Raw genomic sequence first — 23,009 nt, forward strand, 5'->3', positions numbered from 1 at the left:
CGGCCCCCGGCCCGGCCCCCGCCCCCAGCGCCCGGCACAAACCCCACCCTCGACTCCACCTGGGGCGGGGGCGGGACGGAGCGCTTCCTCGCAGACCCAGCTCCTCGCAAGGACTCGGTGGCTCTACCCTACGATGCTTCTCGGGGACCCCAATATCTTCTCCCCAGCCCCCTCCTTTTCTAGCACCCCGACGTCGTCACAGCCCCCCACTCCGGTTCCCTCTGCCTGGGGGCCCAGAACCCTCCTTCAGCAGCGCCCTGGGTGGGGTTTAGGGGACAGTGGGAGGAGAGAGGCGGGCCTGGGGGTCGCCCCCCCATCGGGTCTCCGTAATTACTCCCGGGCGCGCCCCGTAATTACAGAGCGGCGGGGGCTGGTATTTATAGACGCGGCTATAGATAGCGGCTGGCGACCTGCAGCTCCACGGCCACATGGGGGGGGGGTGGTGTTGGGAGCCCCGGGGGGCAGACTGCACAAACGGGCTAACCAGGTCCCAGGAGATGAAGCGGGGGGGGGGGGGGGGGAGGCCCGGAGCCCAGGTGGAAAGGGACCCCGTGGAGGGCGAGGGCACAGTCTGCCGAGCGGGAAGCCTGGGAAACAGGGTCACTCGGGGACAGGAGGCCGCCTCCCGGAGGCCACGGGCCGCGGCGCCCGGCGAGGCCCTCGGACGGGCACGGCGCCGGGTCTGCCCGGAGCCCGCGGCAGCGGTGAGACGGGAGCGAGGCGAGGCGCCGCCGCCCGCTGGCGCTGGGAGGGCGCAGGCGAACAAGGCGCCTTTGAGAACCGCCGCCCCCCTTCCTCCTCGGCCGCTCCGCCCCCCGCCTGGCACACCCTCTTCCCCCCTCCCCGACAAAGGGCGCCTTGTGTCCCCCCCCTTGCGCCGCCTCTCCGGCCCCAGGGAACCTCAGCACCGTTAGTGTCAAGGGAGCGTGTCTGGAGGTCCCAACCGACCGGATCCCCCACACCCAGCGAGATGCAGCGCTGTCCACGCCAACAGTCACCTCAGTCCAGAAAACAGCGATTTTAATTTGAAAGCGATTTTATACGTGAGTGAAAGAGGGAAAGAAACCCCAGAGAGAAGAAATGCAGGGCAAAAGTCATGCAGCCCCGGCACCCCATCTCTACCGGCCGTCACCCTATCTCTACGGCCGCCACCTCCCCTCACGCAGGCCTGGCCCAGGGCTGGGGAAGCCCGGCCATCGCAGCCCAGGACCGTCCCGTCAGTCAGGCAGGGAGAGGCGGGCGAGGGGTGAGAAGGCCAGGGCTTCAAGAGCCTCAGGGCCACCGCCTTGGGGCCCTGCCTTTCCCACAGTCCACCTCCACCACTGGCATCTCAGTCAGCCTGGGGAAGTACAGTACTTCTTTGAGTCTAACTGTAAATCTCTATCCTCAGAGGAAATTAAAAATAGCAGATGGGTTCCTACATCTCTACCCACCCCTTCACCACCACCTCATTTCTCAGTCTGACTGCAGGAGGTGGCGTGCGAGAGGTGACTCCGGACAGGAGGCAGGGACAGAGTGGCCCCGACCCGCCAGGCTTGGCTAGAGGAAGGCCTGTCAGAGCCCTACTCCCATGTCCATCACTTTGGGGGGCCTGCCCCCCAATATCCATCTCTGGGAGAGTTCCCATATCCACTCTCCAGACAGGGAGCTACGTGAGGCAAGATGAGAGGGAGCCAGGCCCTGGGAGAAGGCCAGTGCTTTCTGCTGGGGAAGATCATTCCAGGCGGGGCGGGAACTCACCCCAAGTCATGGCAGACCCAGACCAACTCAGAGGCTCGAGGCCACTGAAGGAAGAGGTCCAGCTCTCATAGGGCCTGGGGTCCCCTCTGACTTGGGGTATCAAGCAAACCCCTTGGAGGGTTGATGGATCCCCTGGAGGTCTCAGTCCTGCTCCCTAGTCCTCACCCCACCAAGACTCCAGGCACACGGCCCTCCCACCCTGCCCCAAGGCTTGCGTCCCCCTCAGGTGTGCACTCCTCAAGTGCAGGAAGCACCACGTCTGTGTCTGGGCTCAGGCCAGCTGGTGGGGCGCCTCGAGCATCTCCATGAGGAAGGTGTCGATGGGGGTGTCGCCAATGAGCTTGAAGAAAAACAGGTGCTCTAGACACTTAAGGCCAATGGATCTGAGAGCAGGAAGACGTAGCAGCAGCTTGGCAAACCTGAGGGGGGCGAGAGAAAGGGAGTGAGAGCTGCAATCGCATGGGCCCTGAACACACCCGTGGCCCCCCCACCTCCACCCCATGGGATCCTCAGTCCCCACAATCCCTCGCCCCCACAACTCCTCCTCACCGTCCCTGCTGCTCAGGGTACTTCTGTTTGCAATAGGTCTCCAGTGATGCGTACACTTTCTCCCGCAGGACCTCCACCTCACTGGGGTTGGAGAGGCCCTTGGCGTCTGGAACAGCAGGGAAGAGAGGAGGGAGGAGGAGGCAGGCCAGTCACATCAGCACAAACGGGGAGATGTGGCCCACGTGAATAGCTGTCCCCTTCCGGGCCCCATCTACTTGCCCTTCTCCAGATGCCTGGTCAGGGAGCAGGGCACACTGGGTTTGTGGGAGGGGGTCAGAAGGGGAATGCATCATGGGTATGGGATGTTCTTAGCTATCTGGGAGATTTCCGGGCAGAGGGTCTTACTGAGGGGATAGCTGGGTAACTTAGGAGTCTCCGGAGAAGAGGAGGCTCCAAGGTTGCTTTGGTCTTGAGAGATGGGATGACCTCCTCTTACCTGGATTGAACAGAATGATTGCCCTCAGGCAGCCAAGCTCTGTCTTGTCCATCCTCATGTCACGCATTTTGGACACTAGCTCTGTCAGCACCCTGGAGAGGGACCTGCAGGTCACTCAAAGGTCACAGCTCAGCCAGCCTTGGACACGGACCAGCCTATAGCCCCACCCCCTCCACCTATAGGCCAGCCCAGCGGAGGGCCACTGACCGATCAAAGATGGCTCCCACGCCTGCAGAATGGGCTGAGTTGCGGTGCACGTGAAGACCTGTGGCGAGGAGGATGCCATCTCGGACATCAATGGATCGATGGGAGAAGGAGGCAATGAGCAGCTCATTCCAGCCTGGGCGGAGAGCAACAAGGGCCAAGAGCCAGAGATCAGGCCATGGGATTCAAAGCACACCAGGGGAAGAGAAGGAAAGGTGGCGAGGTCAATGAGCTTGGCTCCCTGAGTATGCAAGTGTGCACTGGGGTCACTAAAGGTCATGTCAAAAGGGGTCAAATGTCAAGAGGTCAAAGGGATCCAAGGTCACTGACCTGCCCGTAGCAATATGACCTGGTCATCCAGAGGCAAGGAGGAAAAGTGTGGGATCCTCTTCGCCCACTCAACAAGCGTGAATAGCTGTTTGTCAGCTGCCTGACAGATGTTAGTCACAGGGTCGTTTGGCTGCAGGGGGTGTGGGGTAAGAGTTATGGGAGGTTTAGAAGTACACTGGGAGCCCCCTTGTAAGAAGAGACTTTGATACCCCCTCCTACAACGTGGTATACCTCTTCAAGCCCCATCTGAACTGACCCCTGTAAGTCAGGCTTTTGGGACTTGCTGTGGTTCTGCCAACCAGTGGGTTGTTCTGGGGGTGGGACAGAGGACACTATCACACCCACCTCAGATATTTAAGAGACCTTGTTCGGCAGCACTTCCAGTCCCAGACAGTGTTAGGAGGGTTGTGAGGGGAACGGAGGGGAGGTGGAGGCAGGACGGACCTAGGCTCCCACTTCCCCAACCCCCATCAGGGAGAATGGATTGACCCCATCACTCACGCTGCTGCCGCTACCCCCGGTTCCCCCGGGACCCTCAACGCCCTGGTCACTCTTCTGCTCCACAGCAAGCTCTGCCTCCAGGATCCTGTCCACAGGCATCTCCTCGGGGGCTCCCCCAGCCCCCTCCCCATCCCCGTCCTTGTCCTTCCCCCGTTGACGCTCCTCCTGTACCGCTGGTGGGGGAGGGAGGACAAAAAGTGGAAAGTCAGCAGCCTGCCATGAGGAGGTTCTGAAATGTCCGTAGGGCCTTATCAGCATCTGATGGCCCTTAGAAGATATTTATAGGAACTGGGGAAGTCATTACAAATAACAGACTAGGGACAGCCTGGAAGCAGGGATTGTAAAAGGGCACAGAAGCCAAGAAGGAGAAGGGAAGGAGAGGATAAAGGAATTAGGGAGAAGGCTAACATTTAAATGAGGGCCAAGCACATTTTAACATTCACTCTATTATAACAACCCTGTGAGTTTTTGTCTCCATTTTTTTCCCTTTTCTCTTTTTCCTTTTTTTTTTTTTTTTGTTTTGTTAATCTTCACCCAAGGGTATTTTTTCCATTGATTTTGAGAGAGGGAGGGAGAGAGGGGGAGGGAGAGAAGGGAGAAACACTGATCAGTTGCCTCCCTAACTCCTTAGATCACAGGTGCCCCGCCCCATCTAGGGTGGGGATCCAACCTGCAACACAGGTACATGCCCTTGACCGGGAATGGAACCAGTGGACCCTTCGGAGTGCAGGCCAATGTTCTAACCACCGAGAAACACTGGCCAGGGCTCTTGTCTCCATTTTTAAAGATGAAGAATTTTGGCCTAGAGAAGTTAAACAGCATGCCCAAGTTCACACAGTACATGGTAAGTCATACAACTGAATCCAAGAGTGCCTGCCTGCAAATTCTGTGCTCTTCTAACTCAAACAGAGGCAGTATGAGGAGCACCGGCTTCGGTCTTCAGAGACGTGCGTTCTGGTCACAGCTCTACCACTCACTTACTGCATGGCCTTGGAGAAGACAGGCCTCAGGCTCTTCTCGAAAATGAGATTTGATCAAGATACTCTCTACAGGGTGTCTCTCGGAATTCCAGAGTCAGACTGAAGAAGGTAAGATTGAAAAAGGGAAGGTGCCCTGAGGTCTTCAGTAAACTCTGTAGCTTAAGAGAGTGGAATCCCAGAGTTCGGAGGAGACCAGAGAGGGAGCGCTGGGTCAAAGAGAGGAAGGGCTATTCAGGTTAGAGAGGGACACAGAGAGCCCGTCACGGGTAAGGAGAGTGAGCCTGCCCTCACACCAGACTAGGCAGGGGTCACAGGGACAGGCCAGAGGCAGAACCATTAGGAAGGAAACTCAAGGGATCAGATGAGGGTTTCGGGGAGAAGAGCTGATGAGGGAGAGAGAGATCAAATATCGCCCTCTGGAGGAGAGAGAAAACAGTCCCATCTTCCCTAAACCTTCCCTCTTCCCCCTCCCTCCTCCCTCCTCTCCCAGAGGGTAGACTGGGAAGCCTGGGTGGGCAGGCCCTTACCTTCCCTCTTCATGCCAGTGGCCAAGCACTTCTGATAGCGGCAGTACTGACAGCGGTTCCGCTGGCGCTTGTCCACTGTGCAGTCCTTGTTGTCCCGGCACGAGTAGGTCAGGTCCTTGCGAATGGTGCGCTTGAAGAAGCCTTTGCAGCCCTCGCAGCTGTAAACGCCATAGTGTTTGCCTACAGGGGGAGGGGACGGCAATAGCAAGGCTGCACGCAGACCGCTCACCATTAAGTCTCTTGCCAAGTCTGCTCTGTGTCTGCCACACACAGAGCTGGGAAACGAGGACGTGAGGTGGTCCAGTCCACCCTTCCCTCTACCACCCCCCATCCCGTCTGAGCTTCAGGTTCTTTAGCTCTCACTGGGCCTCCCCCAGCTACTTGCTCCAAAGAAACCCCATGAGGCCCTGGGAATCCCACAGGGGATGGTCAGTGGCAGACATAATATCTCTCTCTCTCTTCCTGTCTGCTGGTCCTCTGAACCCCATACCTGAGCTTCGGTCCCCGCAGATTGCACATAGCCGTTTGCCAGCCCCAGGGCCACCTGGAGGGGGTGGACAGTGCAGGCCCCGGACCCCTAAGACTGGTGGCTTCACATCTTCAGGGGTGCCAGACCCACCCCCAGGGAGCGACACTGTTGAGTTAATCTGGGATAGGGGAAATAGGGAGGTCATGGGGAGACTCACTGGGAAAGAGAATCAGAGGCAATGGAAATCATGCCCTAACACCTGGCAGGGCCCTGCATTGCACATCCCGGAGAGCACTGTTACACTGCGGTCTGCGGGGAGGGCCAGCCTGGAGCACAACCCAGAGACTGGCACACAGCGTCCCTTGAGATAGTGCAACACAGTGGCCCTGAAAGGTATTATCTCAGAAGGGCAGGTGGGACCAAAAGGGCAGAAAGTCACTGACGGGTGAAAGGGACATCAGGAATATTGGGGTTCCTTTTGGGGTTGGGGTGGACACATGCACTGCAAGATCAGTCACCTCAGGGGGTCTCACAGGGACAAGAGGCCTGCCAGAATCAGAGGTCTGGAGGTCAGTGGGTCATGGGGAAGTTCACACAAGGATCTTCTAGGGTCACAAGGAAAACAAGGAAATGCAAGTGGAGAGGCAGAATGTGGGTCACAACCTCTCACCTGGGGACTGCTGACAGGCCCGGAGAATCCTGGGGGAGCTGGAGGGGGCAGGCCAGGGGAGCCCATGGAAGAGCTGATGACAGGGAAGGGGGAGCCCAGGGGAGGGGGTGGCATCGGGGGTGGGGGTGGGGCCCCAGAGCCTCCAAGGGAAGGGGCTGCTGAAGGGGGTAGAGGTGGCCCAGGAGGAGAATGGGGAGGGGCCCCCTGGGAAAGAGGATTTGGGGAGGAACTGTCTGGGCTTCGGGAGTCTGAGGGAGGGGTACACAGAGGCACAAAGACACACAGACAGGAGAGACAAAAAGAGAAAATGAGTCTTCGATCACTCAACTGAAGACTTGCAAGTCCCCCACTGCTCCCTGCCCCCCACACACCTACCCCGTTCCCAAGCCCAGAGACACCCGGTTATCACACAACAGCTCAACTCCTAACTGTGGCGACAGGAGGGGATTCACAAAGGAGAGAAGGGTGATTCAGGCGAGGAAAACTCCAAGCAATGTATTCGGTCACCCAAGGCCAGGCGCCCCAGCCGGTCTCCGGTGGGTGGGGCAACACGTGGGCTAAGCCCTCCACTCCCAGCTCGTGGCCTGAGCGGGAGAGACCCCTCCCGGGACGCAGGACCCGCCCTCCCAAGTCAGGATCCTCAAACGAGGACGCCTGGCCCCTGCCGGGGAGGGCGGTGTGCGGGGCCTCGGACCGCAGGGGCCGGAGGGCGGAAGCTGCCCCCTCCCCGCCCCGCCCCGGAGGGAGGGCGCTGAGGCCCTGGGGAGGGAGGGGACGCGTGTTTACAAACAAGGGGGCGGGAGCGCCGGGGGAAGAGCACCCAGGGAGGGGGAGGGGTGCAGAGCGCGCGGTCCCCGGTTCGCAGGTCCGCTCGCTGGACACTCACCCCGCCCGCTGTCGCCCATCCCGTCCCGTCCAGTCTCCCCCGGCTCCGGCTCCGGGGTTTGCTGTTCTCCGGCCGCCGCCGCCGCCGCCGCAGGATCCAGCCAGGGCCGTCGCCGCCGCCACCGGGACGCGACCCCACAATGCATTTCTTTTCGCACCCCCACCGGCCCACACTGCCCTGCGGCATGCCGCTGGGGGAGGAAGGGCGGGCGAGCGGCCCAAGACATGACTCCGGGCTGAGTGTCGGATGCCGAAGAGGCACCCGAGGTCCCCAAGGGTTGATTGAGGGGCCGGCTGAGCACGAAGCAGCCCTAGAGAAAAAGACTCTGGTCTGAACCGGGTCGAATTAAGCGCTTCGCGCTGCTCTGCACCAAAATGACAGCACCGATGTGGCAGCCATCTTGGTACAGAAGGGAAGTCGCCGTGCTAGTTCCCGCCCCCTCGCCTCGTTGAAAACGGAGGAGGCGGTCTCCGGCCCTGGAGCCGGCCTCGCCCACCCTCCCCTCAAATAACCTCCTCACCCGCGCATGCGCGCCGGGGCAGGGCCGCCGCCGCCGGGCGCCGCCATCTTGGTAAAGGGACTGGAACCGAGAGACGAGACTTCCTGTTCCCGCGGGAGCTGGAGGCGGGACTGCCACGTCCGAGTAGACCTGGCGCGGAGCGGATCCCGGAGCTGGTGAGCATTCCCCGCTTTTCCCCACGTCCTTTCCAGGATTCCCCACCTCATCATAGAGACGAGGGCCCAGAGAGTCTGTGAAGTGGAGGCGCGGAGCTTAGAGCGGTGTCCCGGGCCCTAGTCGGGAGGAGGTTCGGAAGGAAAAGAACGAGTTGGGAAGCGCGCGGTTGGGGGCAACATGGAATGGGGGAGCGGCTGGTAGACGGGCGCGGAGGGCGCGAGCGGAGTAAGCGGACCCCGCGCAGGTATAGAGGTGATCAAGCGCAGTCACTGTTTCTGTCCCTCTGGTCAGCGTGATGGCCAGAAGCCTGGGGGCCCCCCTCTGGGTGGCCGTGGGACTGCTGACCTGGGCGGCCCTGGGGCTGCTAGTGGCCGGACACGGGGGTCATGGCGACCTGCACGAGGACCGGCACGAAGACTTCCATGGCCACAGCCACTCACATGAGGATTTCCATCATGGACACAGCCACGCCCACGGCCATGGCCACACTCACGAGAGCATCTGGCATGGGCATACCCATGGTCACGACCACGAACATTTGCCTGAGGATTTGCATCGTGACCATAGCAATGGCCACTCCCATGAGAGCCTCTACCACAGAGGACATGGACATGACCATGAGCACAGCCATGGAGGCTATGGGGAGGTTCCAGGCAGCAAGCGGGACCTGGATACTGTCACTCTCTGGGCCTATGTAAGTCCCTAGGGGATGGGGGAGAGAGGGACTGGTTCTGGATTGTTGGGAAATCCTGCACACTTGACCCCTGACTCTCCCTCACCAGGCACTGGGGGCCACAGTGCTGATCTCTGCAGCTCCATTTTTCGTCCTCTTCCTTATCCCTGTGGAGTCAAACTCCCCCCGGCACCGCTCTCTGCTCCAGATCTTGCTCAGTTTTGCTTCTGGTGGGCTCCTGGGAGATGCTTTCCTGCACCTCATCCCTCATGCCCTGGGTAAGTAACTTCAAGTCACTACCTCAAATCCTACATAATAAAAGGCTAATATGCAAATCAACCGAACAGCAGAACGACCAGTCTCTATGACGTGCACTGGCCACCAGGGGAGACACTCAATGCAGGAGCTGCCCCCTGATGGTCTGCGCTCCCATAGGGGGCGCACCACTCAGTCAGGTACCCGGCTCACGGCTGGCTAGCGCAGCAGCAGCGGTGAATGTCCAACTGCTAGCTTAGGCCTGCTCCCCACAGCCTAAGCCGTCAGTTGGACATCCCCAAGGGCTCACCGACTGCGATAGGATGCAGGCTGGGCTGAGAGACCTTCTCCCCTCCCCCCCCTCCCCCCCCCCCCCCCCCCCGTGCGAATTTTGTGTGCCGGGCCTCTAGTCTTAATATATTTTGTTCTTTGGGCAAGGGTCCTTTCCCCTTTGTGATCTCTGGCCTTCCAATATTTCTGCAAATATACCCCGCTTGGGGCAGGTATTTTCTCATCTGCCCTTTTCTCCCTTCTTTCAGAACCTCATTCTCACCACCTTCAGGAGCAGCCGGGACATGGACACTCCCACAGTGGTGAGGAAGGGGAAGATGGAGACAGGGATTGGGGAGCTGGGGAAGGTCTATCCCTCCCAATTTTTCTATACTTGAGGAGGAGTCTGGAACCCACATCTCCCTTAATGTCTCAATGCATCCATCCCCAGGCCAGGGCCCTATTTTGTCAGTGGGACTGTGGGTCCTCAGTGGAATTGTCGCCTTTCTTGTGGTGGAGAAATTTGTGAGACACGTGAAAGGAGGACACGGACACACTCATGGACATGGTCACACACACGGAAGTCATGGACATGGAACACAGGGTAAGCCCAGGAACACCTTTACTCCAAGCCACCTCGCTTGCCTCAGAATCCCTTCATCTTATGGCCCTTAGGTGGGAGGGGAGTTCCCCACTCTTATCAACTCCTTCCTTCTCTCAGAGCGTTCTGCAAAGGAGAAACAGAACTCAGAGGAAGAAGAAAAGAAAGCAGAGGGGTTGAGGAAGCGGAGAGGAGGGGGCACAGGGCCCAAAGATGGGTCAGTGAGACCTCAGAATTCTGAAGAGGAAAAAGCAGGTTCAGGTGAGGTCCAGGGTTGGTAATAAGCCTGGGCAAGGGACATCATCATGAATCACGTGGAACATGTGCAGTGGGTAATGGTAGATGTCTGGAAAACACGGAGGGGCTGGTTGTGAAGTGCTCTCTGGGGGAATATGTGATAATGACTGACCAGGACTGGGATGGGGTGATGGAGCATCTAATTGTTTTGTCTTCCTTTTCTCCTGTATAAGATCTCCGAGTATCAGGGTACCTCAATCTGGCTGCTGACCTGGCACACAACTTCACAGATGGTCTGGCCATTGGTGCTTCATTTCGAGGGGGTTTGGGATTGGGGGTCCTGACCACAACGACTGTCCTGCTACATGAAGTGCCCCACGAAGTTGGGGACTTTGCCATCTTGGTCCAGTCTGGCTGCAGCAAAAAGCAGGTGGGTGATGATGTGCCTCCTACCCTCTACTCCCTGCTCATCCACCCCAAACCCAAGTCTGCCTCTCCTTACTTTCAAACAAGTCATACTGTTACTGACAGTAAGTCTAGAGATGAGGGGAAGTTCGGTTTCTTTTTTCTATAGCTTAGTATTTTTTTTAAACCCTAACCTGAGCACACGTTCTTTGTTTTTAGAGAGAGAAAGGGAAAGAGAGAGAAACACTGATTGGTTGCCTTTTGCACGTGTCCCAACCGGGACCAAACCTGCACCTTAGGTATGTGTCCTGACCAGGAATAGAACCCAGAACCTTTCCATGCATAGGACAGCACTCCAACCAACTGAGCCACGTAAGCCAGGGCGCTTAATATTTATTGAACTGTGGTCCATAAACCATCTGAATGGTTTATTGGGGTCTTTCAGACCACACTCCCCACCCTGGATTACTGAATCAAAAGGTCTGTGAAAAGGACCTTTTTGATATCTAAGATTTTTCAGAAAATGTTTATTCTAGATCCCCTCTTCTTATCATACTCTTTTTTTTAAAATACATTTTTATTTATTTCAGAGGAAGGGAGAGAGAGAGATAGAGACATCAGTGATGAGAGTCATTGATTGGCTGCCTCCTGCATTCCCCCTACTGGGCACATGCCCTTGACTGGAACCCAGAACCCTTCAGTCTGCAGTGCAGCACTGCACCACTGAGCCAAACCAGCTAGGACTTTATCATACTCTTTTGTTTCCAAAGATATACACCCTACCCATATATACCTATATCCCACCAGCCAAGTCTAACCTACCGATAATCTTTAGGTGATGCTGAGTGCCTCTCTCTCTTTTCTGCCCACCAGGCAATGTGTCTGCAACTACTGACGGCAATAGGGGCGCTGGCAGGCACAGCCTGTGCCCTCCTAACTGAAGGAGGGGCAGTGGGCAGTGAAGTTGCAGGTGGTACAGGCCCTGGCTGGATTCTGCCATTCACTGCAGGTGGCTTTATCTACGTAGCGACGGTGTCTGTGTTGCCTGAGCTGTTGAAGGAGGCTTCACCATTGCAGTCACTTCTGGAGGTGCTGGGGCTGCTGGGGGGAGTTGTCATGATGGTGCTGATTGCCCACCTCGAGTGAGAGGTGGGATAAACTGCCCCCACCCCAGCCCCAAGCCTTTAGCCGCTCAGTCCTCTGGGTCTGGGGTCTGTGGAGGTTGGGGGCCTGGCCAGACTCATCTGCCAAAGGAAGGAGTTGTTTCCTAGGGAAGTAACTGATTTTGGCATGAAAGCAGCAAGATTTGACAGTCTTATAGGAGCTGTAGGGATGAGTGTGAGAGGCCAGAGGGACCATAGTGTTGGGCATGTGCTGACCATGTTGTTGGGTGTGGGACACTCAATGGGGCCATGGAGAAGGCTGGAAGAGACCACTGATGGCGGCCTACGGAGTCTCCTGCCCCACCTGTTCTCAGAGAACCAAGCTGCCACTCAGATTTCCCCAAGGCCCTCCTCCTCCCTCCCTCCCACCTGTGGGTGGGGGCTGCAGGGAGGGCTAGAGCCCTGGGAGTGGGAGCAGCAGGCGTCGCGATAAACATCTACTAAACTTCAATCGTGTGTCTTGATTTGGAGGGGAGGGCCTTTAGTTGCTAATCTCATTGCCTGATTTTTGTTTCTAATATTTTTTATATCGCTGTTTGAATCGAGGGGGTGGGGTGGTGACCGGAAATAAAGTCCTCGGATCTTCCGCCCCAAATGCATTCTTTGTCTTTTGGGGGGAAATGGGGGCCCCTCGTCTTCCCACTCCTCTTGGCCCCAAGTGGCAGTGCCTGGCCACGCCCCCGCGGTGGGAGGTCGGCTCCGGTCGGTGGCCGCCGGCGGCCTGAAGCTGCCGCGGCTGCGATTGGCCAGGCTTTGGCCTCGCCACGCCCCCGCTGCGCCCGGTTGGCTCCGGGCTGTCCCCGCCCACGGCCAGCCATGGCGGCTCCGCTCCGGCTCGGCTCGGCGCTGGCCCTGGTCACAGGTTGAGGGGGTGCTCTTTCAGGGCGGGTTGGGGTGCCCGCGGCCTCTGCAGCCGCTGGCCCGAATTTTACTAACCGCCCTGCTAACCTCTGACCCCTGCCCGTGCCTCCCGCACCCACGCCCGCGTGTTCTCCCACCCGCAGGTGCGGGAAGCGGCATTGGCCGAGCCGTCAGTGTGCGCCTGGCCCGAGAGGGGGCCGCCGTGGCCGCTTGCGACCTGGACGGGGCAGCGGCACGGGAGACTGTGCGGCTGCTGGGCGGGCCGGGGAGCGAGAAGGGGGCGCCCCGTGGGGCCCACGCTGCCTTCCAGGCTGACGTGTCGGAGGCCGGGGCCGCCAGGCGCCTGCTGGAGCAAGTGCAGGTGAACGCGGGCGACCTCCCCTCACAGCGCTCCCTGCCCCCGCCGCCCCGGCTCGCCATGGGTTTTGGTGTGTGACCTCCCTCTTCCATAGGCCTGCTTTTCTCGCCCGCCGTCTGTCGTCGTGTCCTGCGCGGGCATTACTAGGGATGAGTTTCTGCTCCACATGTCTGAGGATGACTGGGACAAAGTCATAGCTGTCAACCTCAAGGTGGTGACTCTGAATCTGATTTCTGGCCCCTTTATCTTGGGAAGGGAGTTGGAGGAGGACTCTCGCCCCAGCTGATCCTTCTACCTTGTTCCTCTTCCCCTCCCCCTCCCCCCAACTAGGGTATCTTTCTCGTCACTCAGGCTGCAGCCCAAGCCCTGGTGTCCAGTGGTTGTCATGGCTCCATCATCAACATCAGTAGCATCGTAGGGAAGGTCAGGTTGAGTTGGGATGAGGTCAGGGCATAGAGAGGAGAGCTGCTCCTTGGGCCTCCTGATTCATCCCACATCTCTGGCTCACCTGTAGGTGGGGAACCTGGGACAGACAAACTACTCAGCATCCAAGGCTGGCGTCATTGGGCTGACCCACACTGTGGCCCGGGAACTTGGAAGGTCGGTCAGACACCTGGGGGTACAGAGGACTGTGCTGAGGCAGGTGGGAGCTCCGGGGGAAGGGTCATTGTCCAGTCCTCTCCACAGTCAGCGGCTGCTCTCCCTTCCACAGACATGGGATCCGCTGTAACTCTGTCCTTCCAGGGTTCATTGCAACACCCATGACACAGAAAGTGCCACAGAAAGTGCTGGACAAGGTAGGCATGGGGGAGGGCAGAGAGCAGAGCCGTGCAGAGCCTAGCCTCTCTGGGTTTGAGAGAGCGAGGGAATGCTGGACACAGTACCTGGCTAGAAGTAGGACATCAGTATGTGACAGGAATGAAGACAGAAGAAAAAAGGGTCGCAGACTCAATCTCCAAAAAAAATCCATAAAAGAAACTTTGAGCCACACATGAGTGTTTCCTTACAGGTGACTGGAATGATCCCGATGGGACATCTGGGGAGCCCTGAGGGTGAGCGCTGAGTGAAGGGGAGGCTCTGGGAGGCCCTGAGTGAACAGGCCCCACAGCCTGTGGTATCAGAGAGGGTCGCACAGGGTTGATGGTTGGTTGTTTCCGGGGGAGGGTTTCTGGTGAGAGGTGATGGCTCCTTTGGGTCCACGGGAGTACGTAGGAGCTGCCCTCTCCTCACTGTTCCCGTAGATGTGGCAGATGTGGTCGCATTCTTGGCATCTGACGACAGTGGATACATCACCGGGGCCTCAGTGGAAGTCACTGGTATGAGGCCGCCCTGGGGAGGGAGAGGGCTGATCTGAGAGCCAGTGAGGGGAGCCTGGAGCCACTGGAGGAAGGGCAGAAGTTCCCGATGGCCAGGGACAGAGCAGGGTGGGCGCCCCCACCCACCTGTCTCCACCTGTGCATCTGCCCAAATGTTCCTGCCCCTCCCAGGAGGACTCTTCATGTAACTGCCTCAAGGACCCTGGACTCTGCGCGCCCCCCACCACTCTGCGGCCTCCTGCTGACAAGGACTCTGAGTTCCCAGGCTACAAAAGAGGTGGCAGTGTCTGGCTCAGGAATGCTGAATATGGGAGGCAGGGGTGCTTGTGACCTTAATAAATTCCAAATCCTCTTCCCTGCCACCTCCGGTTCTTCTTGTGTCCAAGCCCTCAGACCCTTCCCCACCTCCCCCTTTCCCCAAAGGATTGTTCCCTTTCACTGCCTGGTCTCCCAGGGCAACCCCTGCCGCCGGGTGTGCGGAGAGAGTGTGTGTCACTGTGTATTCGTGACTCTCTGGGTCTTTTTGGAGGGAGAGGGTCTTTGCCCCACCCCCCAGCACCAGTCCTGCAGCCCCAGTTTCCTCCCCCCAATACCCTGGTCGTTGTGGTCCCCAGCGGCGATTTGTTCGTGGCCCCATCCCAGTGTCCAGTCTGGCCTTAGGAGGGGGTCTTGGAACAGGTGGCCCTCCCCCACCCCCTCCTTTCTCGAGTCCCCCCTCTCCTTTCTCTCCACCTTACAATAGCTGCAGCCGGCCTGGGGTCGGATGGGGGGGATTACAGGAGGGGGCCAGGATTAGGGGAATGGACCAGCGATGAAAGGAGCTGGAGGAGAGTAGAAGGGAGGGGGCGGGAGGAGGAGGAGGAAAGGGAGGGGGTCTGCGCTGATCGGCTCTGGAGCCACATGAGGACTGGCCACGGACTGGAGGAGAGAGGACAGGGAAGTAGGGTAACTGGGGGAAGGGGCGAGGGGACCCACCGCTGCCTTGTCCCAGGAACAGGCCGCCCCTGGCAGCTGCAGCCCAAGCCCGGGAGCTCAGGCCGGAGGGGACGGGACGCCCATCACGGACTCTTTTCCCCTGTGTCCCTCACCCCCTGCCCTCAGCGGGGATCGCTCGGCCCCTTCCTCTCCGCTTTCCTCCCGGGCCCCTTCCTTTACTGCCAAGTCCTGGCGGGGGCCCCTGCCCGCGTCCCACTCCAGACACTCGGGCCCCCGCACACGCGCGCACCCCGCCCCGACAGGGCCCCGCCGGTGTGTCCCGCTTCCGCGTGGCGCTCCCGTGCGCCTCCTCCCCGCACGGGCCGCGGCTCCTGATTGTCCAAACGCAATTCTCGAGTCTCCGGCTCGGCCGAGAGTTGAGTCTGGACGTCCCGAGCCGCCGCCCCCAAACCTCGAGGGGCGAGCAGGTCGGAGGGCCTGGGGGAGCCCCCGCGGAGGGCGGAGCGAGGCCCCGGTGGCGGGGGTCCCGGGCCCTTCGGGACCTAGTGCCTTCCCGGGACCGGAGGGCCGAGCGGAGGCGTCCTCGCAGCTTTGTTCCCGGAACCGGGCGGGGCTCCGGGAAGTTGTGCGGGATGGGGCCGGGCCGAGAGCCGCCGGGGCCGCGGCGTGGGGGAGGCGGCCCTTCTGCCACCCCCTCCGTCCCTCCCGGGGTCTAGGCGAGCCCAGGCCCCGCCCTCCGGCGCGGAGGCCCGCGGGGCGGCGGGCAGGGACCGGCGGCCGAGCTGGCGCGCGGCGGGGCGGGCCGGGGGCGGGGGCGCGGCCCCACGTGGTGAGACTCCGGGGACGCGGGCCGCCGGCGGGGAGCGGCGCCTCCTGAGGGCGGGGGCCAGGGCGCCCACGTCGCGTCCCACCCGGGCCGCGAGTGCGGTGACGTCTCCGCCGCGGGGGGAGCGGAGCGGAGGGGCCGGCGGAAGTGACGTCGGGCCCCAGTGCCCGGGCCTTGGCGGCGGCGGCGGCGGCGGGAGCTGCTGTCGGAGCAGCGGCTGCGGACCCAGCAAACTCGGCCCGGGAGTCGGACCCGGGCGCGGCGCTGCGGCGGCTGCGCGGACGGCGGAGCCGGGTGAGGGCCGGCGGGGGCCGGAGCGGCGAGGCCCCGGAGGGGCGGGGTCTGCGCGAGGCCCCTAACCCGGTCCCTTCCCTCCCCTCCCCCTCTCCCAGCCCACCTCGCCTCCGCCGCGGCGGGGGTCCGCGCTCCGTCACCATGACGACGCCCGCGAATGCCCAGAACGCCAGCAAGACGTGGGAACTGAGTCTGTACGAGCTGCACCGCACCCCGCAGGTGACAGGGTCCCTCAGCACGCCCGTGCCCAAGCCCCGCCACCCCGGACCCCCGCGCCCAGCCTCTTCCCCGTTTTCCGCCCCCTTCTAATGACCCTGGTCCTACCTTTGACTCACCTTAACCTTTTCAAACCACTTCCACATTTATTTTATTTAATTCTCAAAGCAGCCAGAGAGGTAGAGCAAATATCACTGCCTTCTTCTGAAAGGTGTAAACAGTTCTGCGTGGTAGAGCGGCGCTGTGAGCCTCTCCTTGGGAGTTTATTGAAAATGGAGCTTCTGATGCAGGATGGGATGGAGCCCAGACCCTGATATAGGCAGCACCACGGCCACACTTTAAGAAATGCTGTTGACTCAGGCTTCCGCAAACCACAGATCTGTGCCACCCTCACCCTCAGGTGTCTCTCCATCCTCAGATCCTCCTCAAAGCTCCTACACTTAATTAAGGGACATTAATTCTGTTCTCCATTCCCTCCAAGTCAGTAGCTCCTTCTCTCTCAGAATTCCCATCTTTCTCAAGTGGCCATAATGGGGTATCCAGATTCTGCCATCTCAATGTATTTCTCAAAACTCCCATTTCATGGACCACTTGTCTGTCTGTCTGTTTATTTGTTTTAGAGAGAGAGGAGAGAGGGGAAAAAACAATTTGTTCCACTTATTTATATATCCATTGGTTAATTCTTGTCTGTGCCCTGACCGGGGATTGAACCTGCAACCTTGGTGTATCAGGACAATGCTCTGACCAACTGAGCTACCCGGCCAGGGCAGACCACTTGCTTCTAAAGCTCTTTACCCCCAACCCACCGCCACCTTTCCCCTCACTGGTGCCTCCAGGAAGCCATCATGGACGGTACGGAGATCGCAGTGTCCCCTCGGTCGCTGCATTCGGAACTCATGTGCCCCATCTGCCTGGACATGCTGAAGAACACGATGACCACCAAGGAGTGCCTCCACCGGTTCTGCTCCGACTGCATTGTCACGGCCCTGCGGAGCGGGTAATGGGAGGGACGCATTGGAGATGGGGTTCCAGGCGCAGAGCTGAGGCCTCAGTGCCCTGGCGACTCACCGCTCAGGGCCTCCTCTCTCCCGCCCCAGGAACAAGGAGTGCCCTACCTGCCGCAAGAAGCTGGTATCCAAGCGGTCTTTGCGACCAGACCCCAATTTTGATGCCCTGATCTCGAAGATCTACCCCAGCCGGGAGGAATACGAGGCCCACCAAGACCGGGTGCTCATCCGCCTCAGCCGCCTGCACAACCAGCAGGCGCTGAGCTCCAGCATCGAGGAGGGGCTGCGCATGCAGGCCATGCACAGGTGCGGGGCCAGGAGCGAAGCCGCCGCAGGGCTGGTGGGACAGATCCACTTGCTGCCCGCCATCTTCTAAACGTAGCGCCCTGAGAGCTAACTGTGGCCCGATTGTCAGGCCTGGAAGTCGTGGATGTAAATTGCAGCTTCTTAGCAACGGGCAGTACTATCTTAAAAGGAAAATAGCTCACCTTCTAACTTTCTATACGGCAGAATAGGAGAGTGACCTGGAGTGTAAGCTCTGGGCTCACATTCTGGGAATTAACACCCTCCCCCCGCCCCAGGCCAGCACTGCTCGGCCTTTAATGTGTATCCAGGTTACCTAAGAGTCTCCTTAGAAATGCAAAACTTGATTCAGTCGGCCTGGAGTTGGCCTGAAGTTCTGCATTTCTACAAGCCTATGCTACAGGTTCTTGGAGCACACTTTGAAAGGACGGGACTATATGATTTCAAACAAGTTATTTAACCTCTCTAAGCCTCAGTTTCCTCAGCCAAAAAATAGAGATAATGTGATTACCTGCCTCGTAAGACTTGTATTACGGGAGATGATCAATGCAAAATAGTTAGCAGTGTGCTTGGCGGGTAGTTAGTATTTAACAAATATTAGGTGTCATCGTTAAGATTTCCCTGATCTTTTCAATCTCTGAAGTTTAAAATCTAAATCTTCTTATCCTTGATGCTTTCTAACCTCAACCGCTTGCTTCTACAGGGCCCAGCGTGTGAGGCGGCCGATGCCTGGGTCAGATCAGACCACCACGATGAGTGGAGGGGAAGGAGAACCGGGGGAGGGAGAGGGCGATGGGGAGGATGTGAGCTCAGACTCTGCTCCTGACTCTGCCCCAGGCCCTGCCCCCAAGCGACCCCGTGGAGGGGGAGCAGGGGGGAGCAGTATAGGGACAGGGGTAGGAGGCACTGGTGGGGTGGGTGGGGGCGCTGGTTCTGAAGACTCTGGTGACCGGGGAGGGACTCTGGGAGGGGGCACCCTGGGCCCCCCAAGCCCTCCTGGGGCCCCTAGTCCCCCCGAGCCAGGTGGAGAAATTGAGCTCGTGTTCCGGCCCCACCCACTGCTCGTGGAGAAGGGAGAATACTGCCAGACGAGGTGAGAGCCCTGTCTTCCCCCAGCCCACTGAGAACCCAAAGATCATACAGCCTTCCCTCGGAGTGGGCTTTGCCCAACCCAGAAAAACTCACCCAGAGGCCCTTTTGGAAGTCCCTACTTCCCTCTGCATTCGAGGCGTCCTCTGCCCTAAATGTGCCCCTTTCCCACCCAGGTATGTGAAGACAACGGGGAACGCCACCGTGGACCATCTCTCCAAGTACTTGGCCCTGCGCATAGCCCTCGAGCGGAGGCAGCAGCAAGAGGCGGGGGAGCCAGGGGGACCTGGAGGGGGTGCCTCTGATGCTGGGGGACCTGATGGGGGTGGTGGGGAGGGTGGGGGCGCTGGCGGAGGTGACAGCCCTGAAGAGCCTGCCTTGCCCAGCCTGGAGGGTGTCAGCGAAAAGCAGTACACCATCTACATCGCCCCTGGGGGTGGAGCTTTCACGGTGAGAGCCTTTGAGGGCCCTGGTGTGGGGGGAGCAGGGAGGGCGGCCTGGGGCCCCACAACCAGGATCCCGATTTCTGACTGACCACCTCTCGCTCCCCCTCCTCCTCTCCCTCTCCCTTCTCCGTTACTCCACGTGCCCCTGCTTTGCCCCATCTCTTTATCACTCCTTTCCTTGCCGCCTCCCGTGGTCACCTCTCATTCATTTCCTTTACTGTCTTCATTTTCTCTTCCCTGCCTCTTCCTCCACCCCCTCTGCAGACACTAAATGGCTCTCTGACCCTGGAGCTGGTGAATGAGAAATTCTGGAAAGTGTCCCGACCACTGGAGCTCTGCTATGCCCCCACCAAGGATCCAAAGTGACCCCACAAGGGGACAGCCAGCAGATGGGGACCACGGGCATCCCTGTGTCCTGGCCCCCCACCCCAGCTTCTGTCCCCCAGTGCCCCCAGCCCAGCCAGCCAGCAAGAGGACACAAATGAGGACATGTGGCTTTTATACAAAGTATATCAGATTCTTCTATATTGTACAGACGCACCCACATCTACTGCCTTTTCTATTGCCCCAAACTTCCCATCTACACCAGGTGTTGGGTCAGGTGAAGAACCCTCCTACCAGCAACAACAAACGTGCTTTTTTCCTCTTTGAAACCTAGAGTTCTGTGTCTCTATGGGGGTGCACTAGAAGCGGGGGGGGGGGGGGGGGGTGTGAGATGGGAAGCCGGGACATCATGTAGAATCAGCCTTGGTGATGGGAAAACGTCAAAGGTTATTAAGGGCCTGTCCTTCCCTTATTCTGAAACTCCAAATAGCAAATAAGTACAAAAATGGGAAGGGACCATCCCTGAAGCTGATAGAGACAGGATGAAGAGCTCAGGGCCCTGTGAGGTCAGGTCCTGAATTTGCCCCCTAAATCCTAAGAAGCCCAGGCTGAAATCAGTTTCAATTCCAAAAGGAAGTGGCTCTAGAGCAGCGGTTCTCAACCTGTGGGTCGCGACCCCTTTGGGGATCGAAAGACCCTTTCACAGGGGTCGCCTAAGACCATCGGAAACATATATAATTACATATTGTTTTTGTGATTAATCACTATGCTTTAATTATGTTCAATTTGTAACAATGAAAATACATTCTGCATATCAGATATTTACATTACGGTTTATAACAGTAGCAAAATTACAGTTATGAAGTAGCAACGAAAATAATTTTATGGTTGGGGGTCAACACAATATGAGGAACTGTATTAAAGGGTCGCGGCATTAGGAAGGTTGAGAACCACTGCTCTAGGGTAAGGCTTGTTTGTAGAGGGTTTGCAGGGGAAACTGAAGCTGGTTCTATAGCTGGGACGGAGGGGGAGGGGGAGGGCTGCGAGAACCCATCTGCCCCACCTCCCCAGCCTTGGCCGAGTGCGAGAGGGCCGCCGCTGAGGTCCCTCGGTGCCGGGGCTGCGGCTGGGGGAGCGGGGGGCGTGGAAGTGAAGCCTCCCTCCGCGGGAGGGCGAGCAGGGCGGGGCTGCCGGCGGGTCCCGGCCGGCGGTGGGTGGGCGCAGCCATCGCCTGGCCGCGAGGGGCTGGCGGAGCCCCTCCCCGGCTTCACCGGTCCTGCCCCTCACTTCCTGCTTCCGTCGCGCCCTTCACGCCCCCACCCGGTGCGCCCCAAATTCCTGCTGCGTGCCCGCTCTCTGCCCCGCTGGCGCTGGCGGAGGAGCCAGCCCGGGGCGACCGGCCCAGGGCCCCCAGCACGCTCGGGATCCCCGGTTTGTCCCCTCAGTCCCAGGACACGGGGTGTCCTCCAGCCTCTGCGCCCGCCTGCCCTGCAGATAGACACGCACCCCGCCCTCTAAGGAGCCCTCGGTGCACCGCCCCCTGGAACCAGACCCGACCCCCACCCCAGTTTCCAGGGTGGCGCTCCCAGAAGGTTGGGGCTGGAGGAGGTAGGCGTCGCTCCGGGAATTTCAAAGAGAAACTTGCCGCGGTCCGGAGAGGACGCCCACGAATACGAAATGCACTGGCCTCCATTTCTGGTTCCAGGGGCGTCTTCGGTCTCCCTCCCGGCCTCCGCTTCCCGCGGGCGCAGCCTGCGGCCCAGCGGCCCCCGTCTTGCCCTCTCACAGCCCCCTCCCGCCTTAGTGCCCAGTGGATGCCTTTGCCCACCCGTCTCCTCTCAACCCTCCGTGCCTCCTCCAGCCCCTGTCGGCCACCGTGTCCTCTCCCCGCCTGGGCCCAGGACAGCGCCTGTGCTTTCAGGTGACACCTGGGGGGGGCGGGGGGGCGCACAGAGGTGCTGACCTAGGTGAGTCTCCTCTACCCACCACCTGTGCCCGGTGCTGGCACAGGAAGGGGGGGGGGCGCACAGAGGTGCTGACCTAGGTGAGTCTCCTCTACCCACCACCTGTGCCCGGTGCTGGCACAGGAAGGGGGGGGGGCGCACAGACTCCCTTCCACTCGGCTTCCCGGGGTCAGGCCCCCAAGTCCTTCAGCCTCTCGGTTAGGCGCGTCCTGGTCAGGCAAAGGGAGACACAAAGTATACAGAGAACCTGACGATGTTGACGCGGCGCTGGAAGCGGGTGGGAGAAGTAATGCAAAGGGGCAGCGCGGGGCGGGCGCTGGTACTGATGCGGCAGACCTGGCCCGCGGGAAGGAAGAACCGCCCGCGGAAGGAATCGCCCGGAGGCCGCGGGGCAGTTCCACGCTTTCAGAAAATGCTGGAGCCCGATGCGCGGGCTGCTCTGGGGCCTGGATGTCACACAGACATGTGACGCGGCCCCTGCCTCCCAAGGGCTGGATCTAGACGTGTTCACAGTGAGCACCCCAATACTGAATCCAGAATCGATCCGGTGCATCCCCTGTAATATCTCTCTGTCCACTCCTCCCCCTGGACCATCGGGCTCTCTGAACCTTTGCGAGAGCGGGAGAGGCTGGGAATGGCTGCACTGTGGAGGAAGAGAGACCTTTTGAAATGCAAATCGGATTGTTCCGGGCACCTATTGAAACTCCTTCCACGGTGTCCCAGTGATCTTAGGTTAAAGTCCCCCGAGTCCCTGCCCCCGCCGCTCAGGCCCTCCGAGGTGTGGTCCGCCAGCCTCTCCAGACTCCTCCCCCCCTCCCCCTCCCCCCAGCCCGCCACTTCGCTTCCTGTCCACACTGCTCCCTGGCAGAGCCTTTGTGCCAGCTGGACCCCCGCCGAAAGGCTCTTCCACTCCTCTGTTAGCGCCTCTTCATTCTTCAGATCTCAGCTCCTTACCCCCCCCCCTCCCCCGGAGGTACCCTAACCTTCCTTTCAGGGTCAAATTCCCCTTTTCTGAGCTCCCACACCAAAGTGTACCGTTCCCAGTATCTGTAGCCCCGGTCAGCTCAGGGCACACCTACTGCGCATATGGCACAGCTGTGAGCGTGCGTTTCCTGGTGAGCCACGGGTCAGCTGCCCAGGGCAGGGCCATGGCCGCACGTGCTCACTTGCATTCCCTGGGCCTAGAACTGAACGCACCATAAATAGTGAGTTGAAATATTGGTTGAATGGACGCCGTGCGCCAGGATCTGGGCAGGGCGCTAGGTTTTTCAGGCCTTAGAAGACAGCGTGGTATAATGTGGCAACGGCACAGGATTGCGGACTGGGAGATCTGGGATCAACGACGAGGTGGAAAGGACGAGGTGTGACTTTCCGCAGGCTGTGAGACCACTCTGACCCTCGCTTTCTCACCTATAAAATGGGATCACCCTCAGAATCAAGCCAGATAGAAGAATTAGAAAAAGCACCAACACTTAGAAATATGGGTAAAATATAAGG

The 23,009-nt window shown here is 59.5% G+C and overlaps 4 protein-coding genes across 11 annotated transcripts; 3 read left to right on the forward strand and 1 right to left on the reverse strand.

The window, feature by feature from the left end:
- Positions 1 to 1,018: 1,018 nt before the first annotated feature.
- Positions 1,019 to 7,716, reverse strand: RXRB (retinoid X receptor beta). Of its 5 annotated transcripts, none has more exons than XM_081094067.1 (10): positions 7,293 to 7,716; positions 6,407 to 6,654; positions 5,758 to 5,914; positions 5,268 to 5,447; positions 3,761 to 3,933; positions 3,260 to 3,389; positions 2,933 to 3,065; positions 2,726 to 2,817; positions 2,290 to 2,395; positions 1,019 to 2,159 (listed from the first exon to the last, which is right to left on the reverse strand). In XM_081094067.1, the coding sequence occupies exons 1-10, from the start codon at positions 7,516 to 7,518 to the stop codon at positions 2,012 to 2,014; spliced, it is 1,593 nt and encodes a 530-aa protein (XP_080950193.1). In that variant the 5' UTR covers positions 7,519 to 7,716; the 3' UTR covers positions 1,019 to 2,011. The 5 variants fall into 5 exon arrangements, with proteins under 5 accessions (XP_080950193.1, XP_080950192.1, XP_080950195.1 ...); XM_081094066.1 differs by having other exon boundaries at positions 2,726 to 2,829; XM_081094069.1 differs by lacking the exons at positions 3,260 to 3,389; positions 3,761 to 3,933.
- Positions 7,486 to 12,168, forward strand: SLC39A7 (solute carrier family 39 member 7). Its single transcript, XM_081094071.1, has 8 exons — positions 7,486 to 7,967; positions 8,260 to 8,662; positions 8,751 to 8,919; positions 9,436 to 9,489; positions 9,618 to 9,770; positions 9,888 to 10,028; positions 10,238 to 10,434; positions 11,283 to 12,168. The coding sequence occupies exons 1-8, from the start codon at positions 7,819 to 7,821 to the stop codon at positions 11,553 to 11,555; spliced, it is 1,539 nt and encodes a 512-aa protein (XP_080950197.1). The 5' UTR covers positions 7,486 to 7,818; the 3' UTR covers positions 11,556 to 12,168.
- Positions 12,169 to 12,369: 201 nt separating this feature from the next.
- HSD17B8 (hydroxysteroid 17-beta dehydrogenase 8) lies at positions 12,370 to 14,468 on the forward strand. Of its 4 annotated transcripts, none has more exons than XM_081094073.1 (9): positions 12,370 to 12,434; positions 12,577 to 12,794; positions 12,886 to 13,002; positions 13,143 to 13,214; positions 13,306 to 13,391; positions 13,504 to 13,588; positions 13,801 to 13,843; positions 14,033 to 14,107; positions 14,279 to 14,468. In XM_081094073.1, the coding sequence occupies exons 1-9, from the start codon at positions 12,389 to 12,391 to the stop codon at positions 14,293 to 14,295; spliced, it is 759 nt and encodes a 252-aa protein (XP_080950199.1). In that variant the 5' UTR covers positions 12,370 to 12,388; the 3' UTR covers positions 14,296 to 14,468. The 4 variants fall into 4 exon arrangements, 3 of the variants coding, with proteins under 3 accessions (XP_080950199.1, XP_080950198.1, XP_080950200.1); XM_081094072.1 differs by having other exon boundaries at positions 12,381 to 12,434; positions 13,122 to 13,214; XM_081094074.1 differs by lacking the exon at positions 13,143 to 13,214 and having other exon boundaries at positions 12,381 to 12,434.
- Positions 14,469 to 16,043: 1,575 nt separating this feature from the next.
- On the forward strand, positions 16,044 to 19,877 carry RING1 (ring finger protein 1). The gene is made up of 7 exons (XM_081094931.1): positions 16,044 to 16,163; positions 16,262 to 16,382; positions 17,216 to 17,376; positions 17,477 to 17,692; positions 18,393 to 18,782; positions 18,955 to 19,228; positions 19,489 to 19,877. The coding sequence occupies exons 2-7, from the start codon at positions 16,305 to 16,307 to the stop codon at positions 19,588 to 19,590; spliced, it is 1,221 nt and encodes a 406-aa protein (XP_080951057.1). The 5' UTR covers positions 16,044 to 16,163; positions 16,262 to 16,304; the 3' UTR covers positions 19,591 to 19,877.
- Positions 19,878 to 23,009: the final 3,132 nt, after the last annotated feature.

Source organism: Myotis nattereri (assembly GCF_964212035.1).
Source record: "Myotis nattereri genome assembly, chromosome: 6".
Classification (NCBI taxonomy): Eukaryota; Metazoa; Chordata; class Mammalia; order Chiroptera; family Vespertilionidae; genus Myotis; species Myotis nattereri.

Bases quoted from the DNA above. Each gene is read 5' to 3' on its own strand.
- RXRB (XM_081094066.1), bottom strand. From the start codon at position 7,518: ATGTCTTGGGCCGCTCGCCCGCCCTTCCTCCCCCAGCGGCATGCCGCA. The intron at 2,396-2,725 runs GTAAGAGGAGGT...CTGCTGTTCCAG, and splicing joins AATCATTCTGTTCAATCCAG to ACGCCAAGGGCCTCTCCAAC. The intron at 2,160-2,289 runs GTGAGGAGGAGT...CGCCCCCCTCAG, and splicing joins TACCCTGAGCAGCAGGGACG to GTTTGCCAAGCTGCTGCTAC.
- SLC39A7 (XM_081094071.1), top strand. From the start codon at position 7,819: ATGCGCGCCGGGGCAGGGCCGCCGCCGCCGGGCGCCGCCATCTTGGTA. The intron at 7,968-8,259 runs GTGAGCATTCCC...CCCTCTGGTCAG, and splicing joins CGGAGCGGATCCCGGAGCTG to CGTGATGGCCAGAAGCCTGG. The intron at 10,029-10,237 runs GTGAGGTCCAGG...CTCCTGTATAAG, and splicing joins AGAGGAAAAAGCAGGTTCAG to ATCTCCGAGTATCAGGGTAC.
- HSD17B8 (XM_081094072.1), top strand. From the start codon at position 12,389: ATGGCGGCTCCGCTCCGGCTCGGCTCGGCGCTGGCCCTGGTCACAG. The intron at 13,589-13,800 runs GTAGGCATGGGG...GTTTCCTTACAG, and splicing joins CACAGAAAGTGCTGGACAAG to GTGACTGGAATGATCCCGAT. The intron at 13,844-14,032 runs GTGAGCGCTGAG...CTGTTCCCGTAG, and splicing joins ACATCTGGGGAGCCCTGAGG to ATGTGGCAGATGTGGTCGCA.
- RING1 (XM_081094931.1), top strand. From the start codon at position 16,305: ATGACGACGCCCGCGAATGCCCAGAACGCCAGCAAGACGTGGGAACTG. The intron at 17,377-17,476 runs GTAATGGGAGGG...CTCCCGCCCCAG, and splicing joins GTCACGGCCCTGCGGAGCGG to GAACAAGGAGTGCCCTACCT. The intron at 18,783-18,954 runs GTGAGAGCCCTG...TTTCCCACCCAG, and splicing joins GGAGAATACTGCCAGACGAG to GTATGTGAAGACAACGGGGA.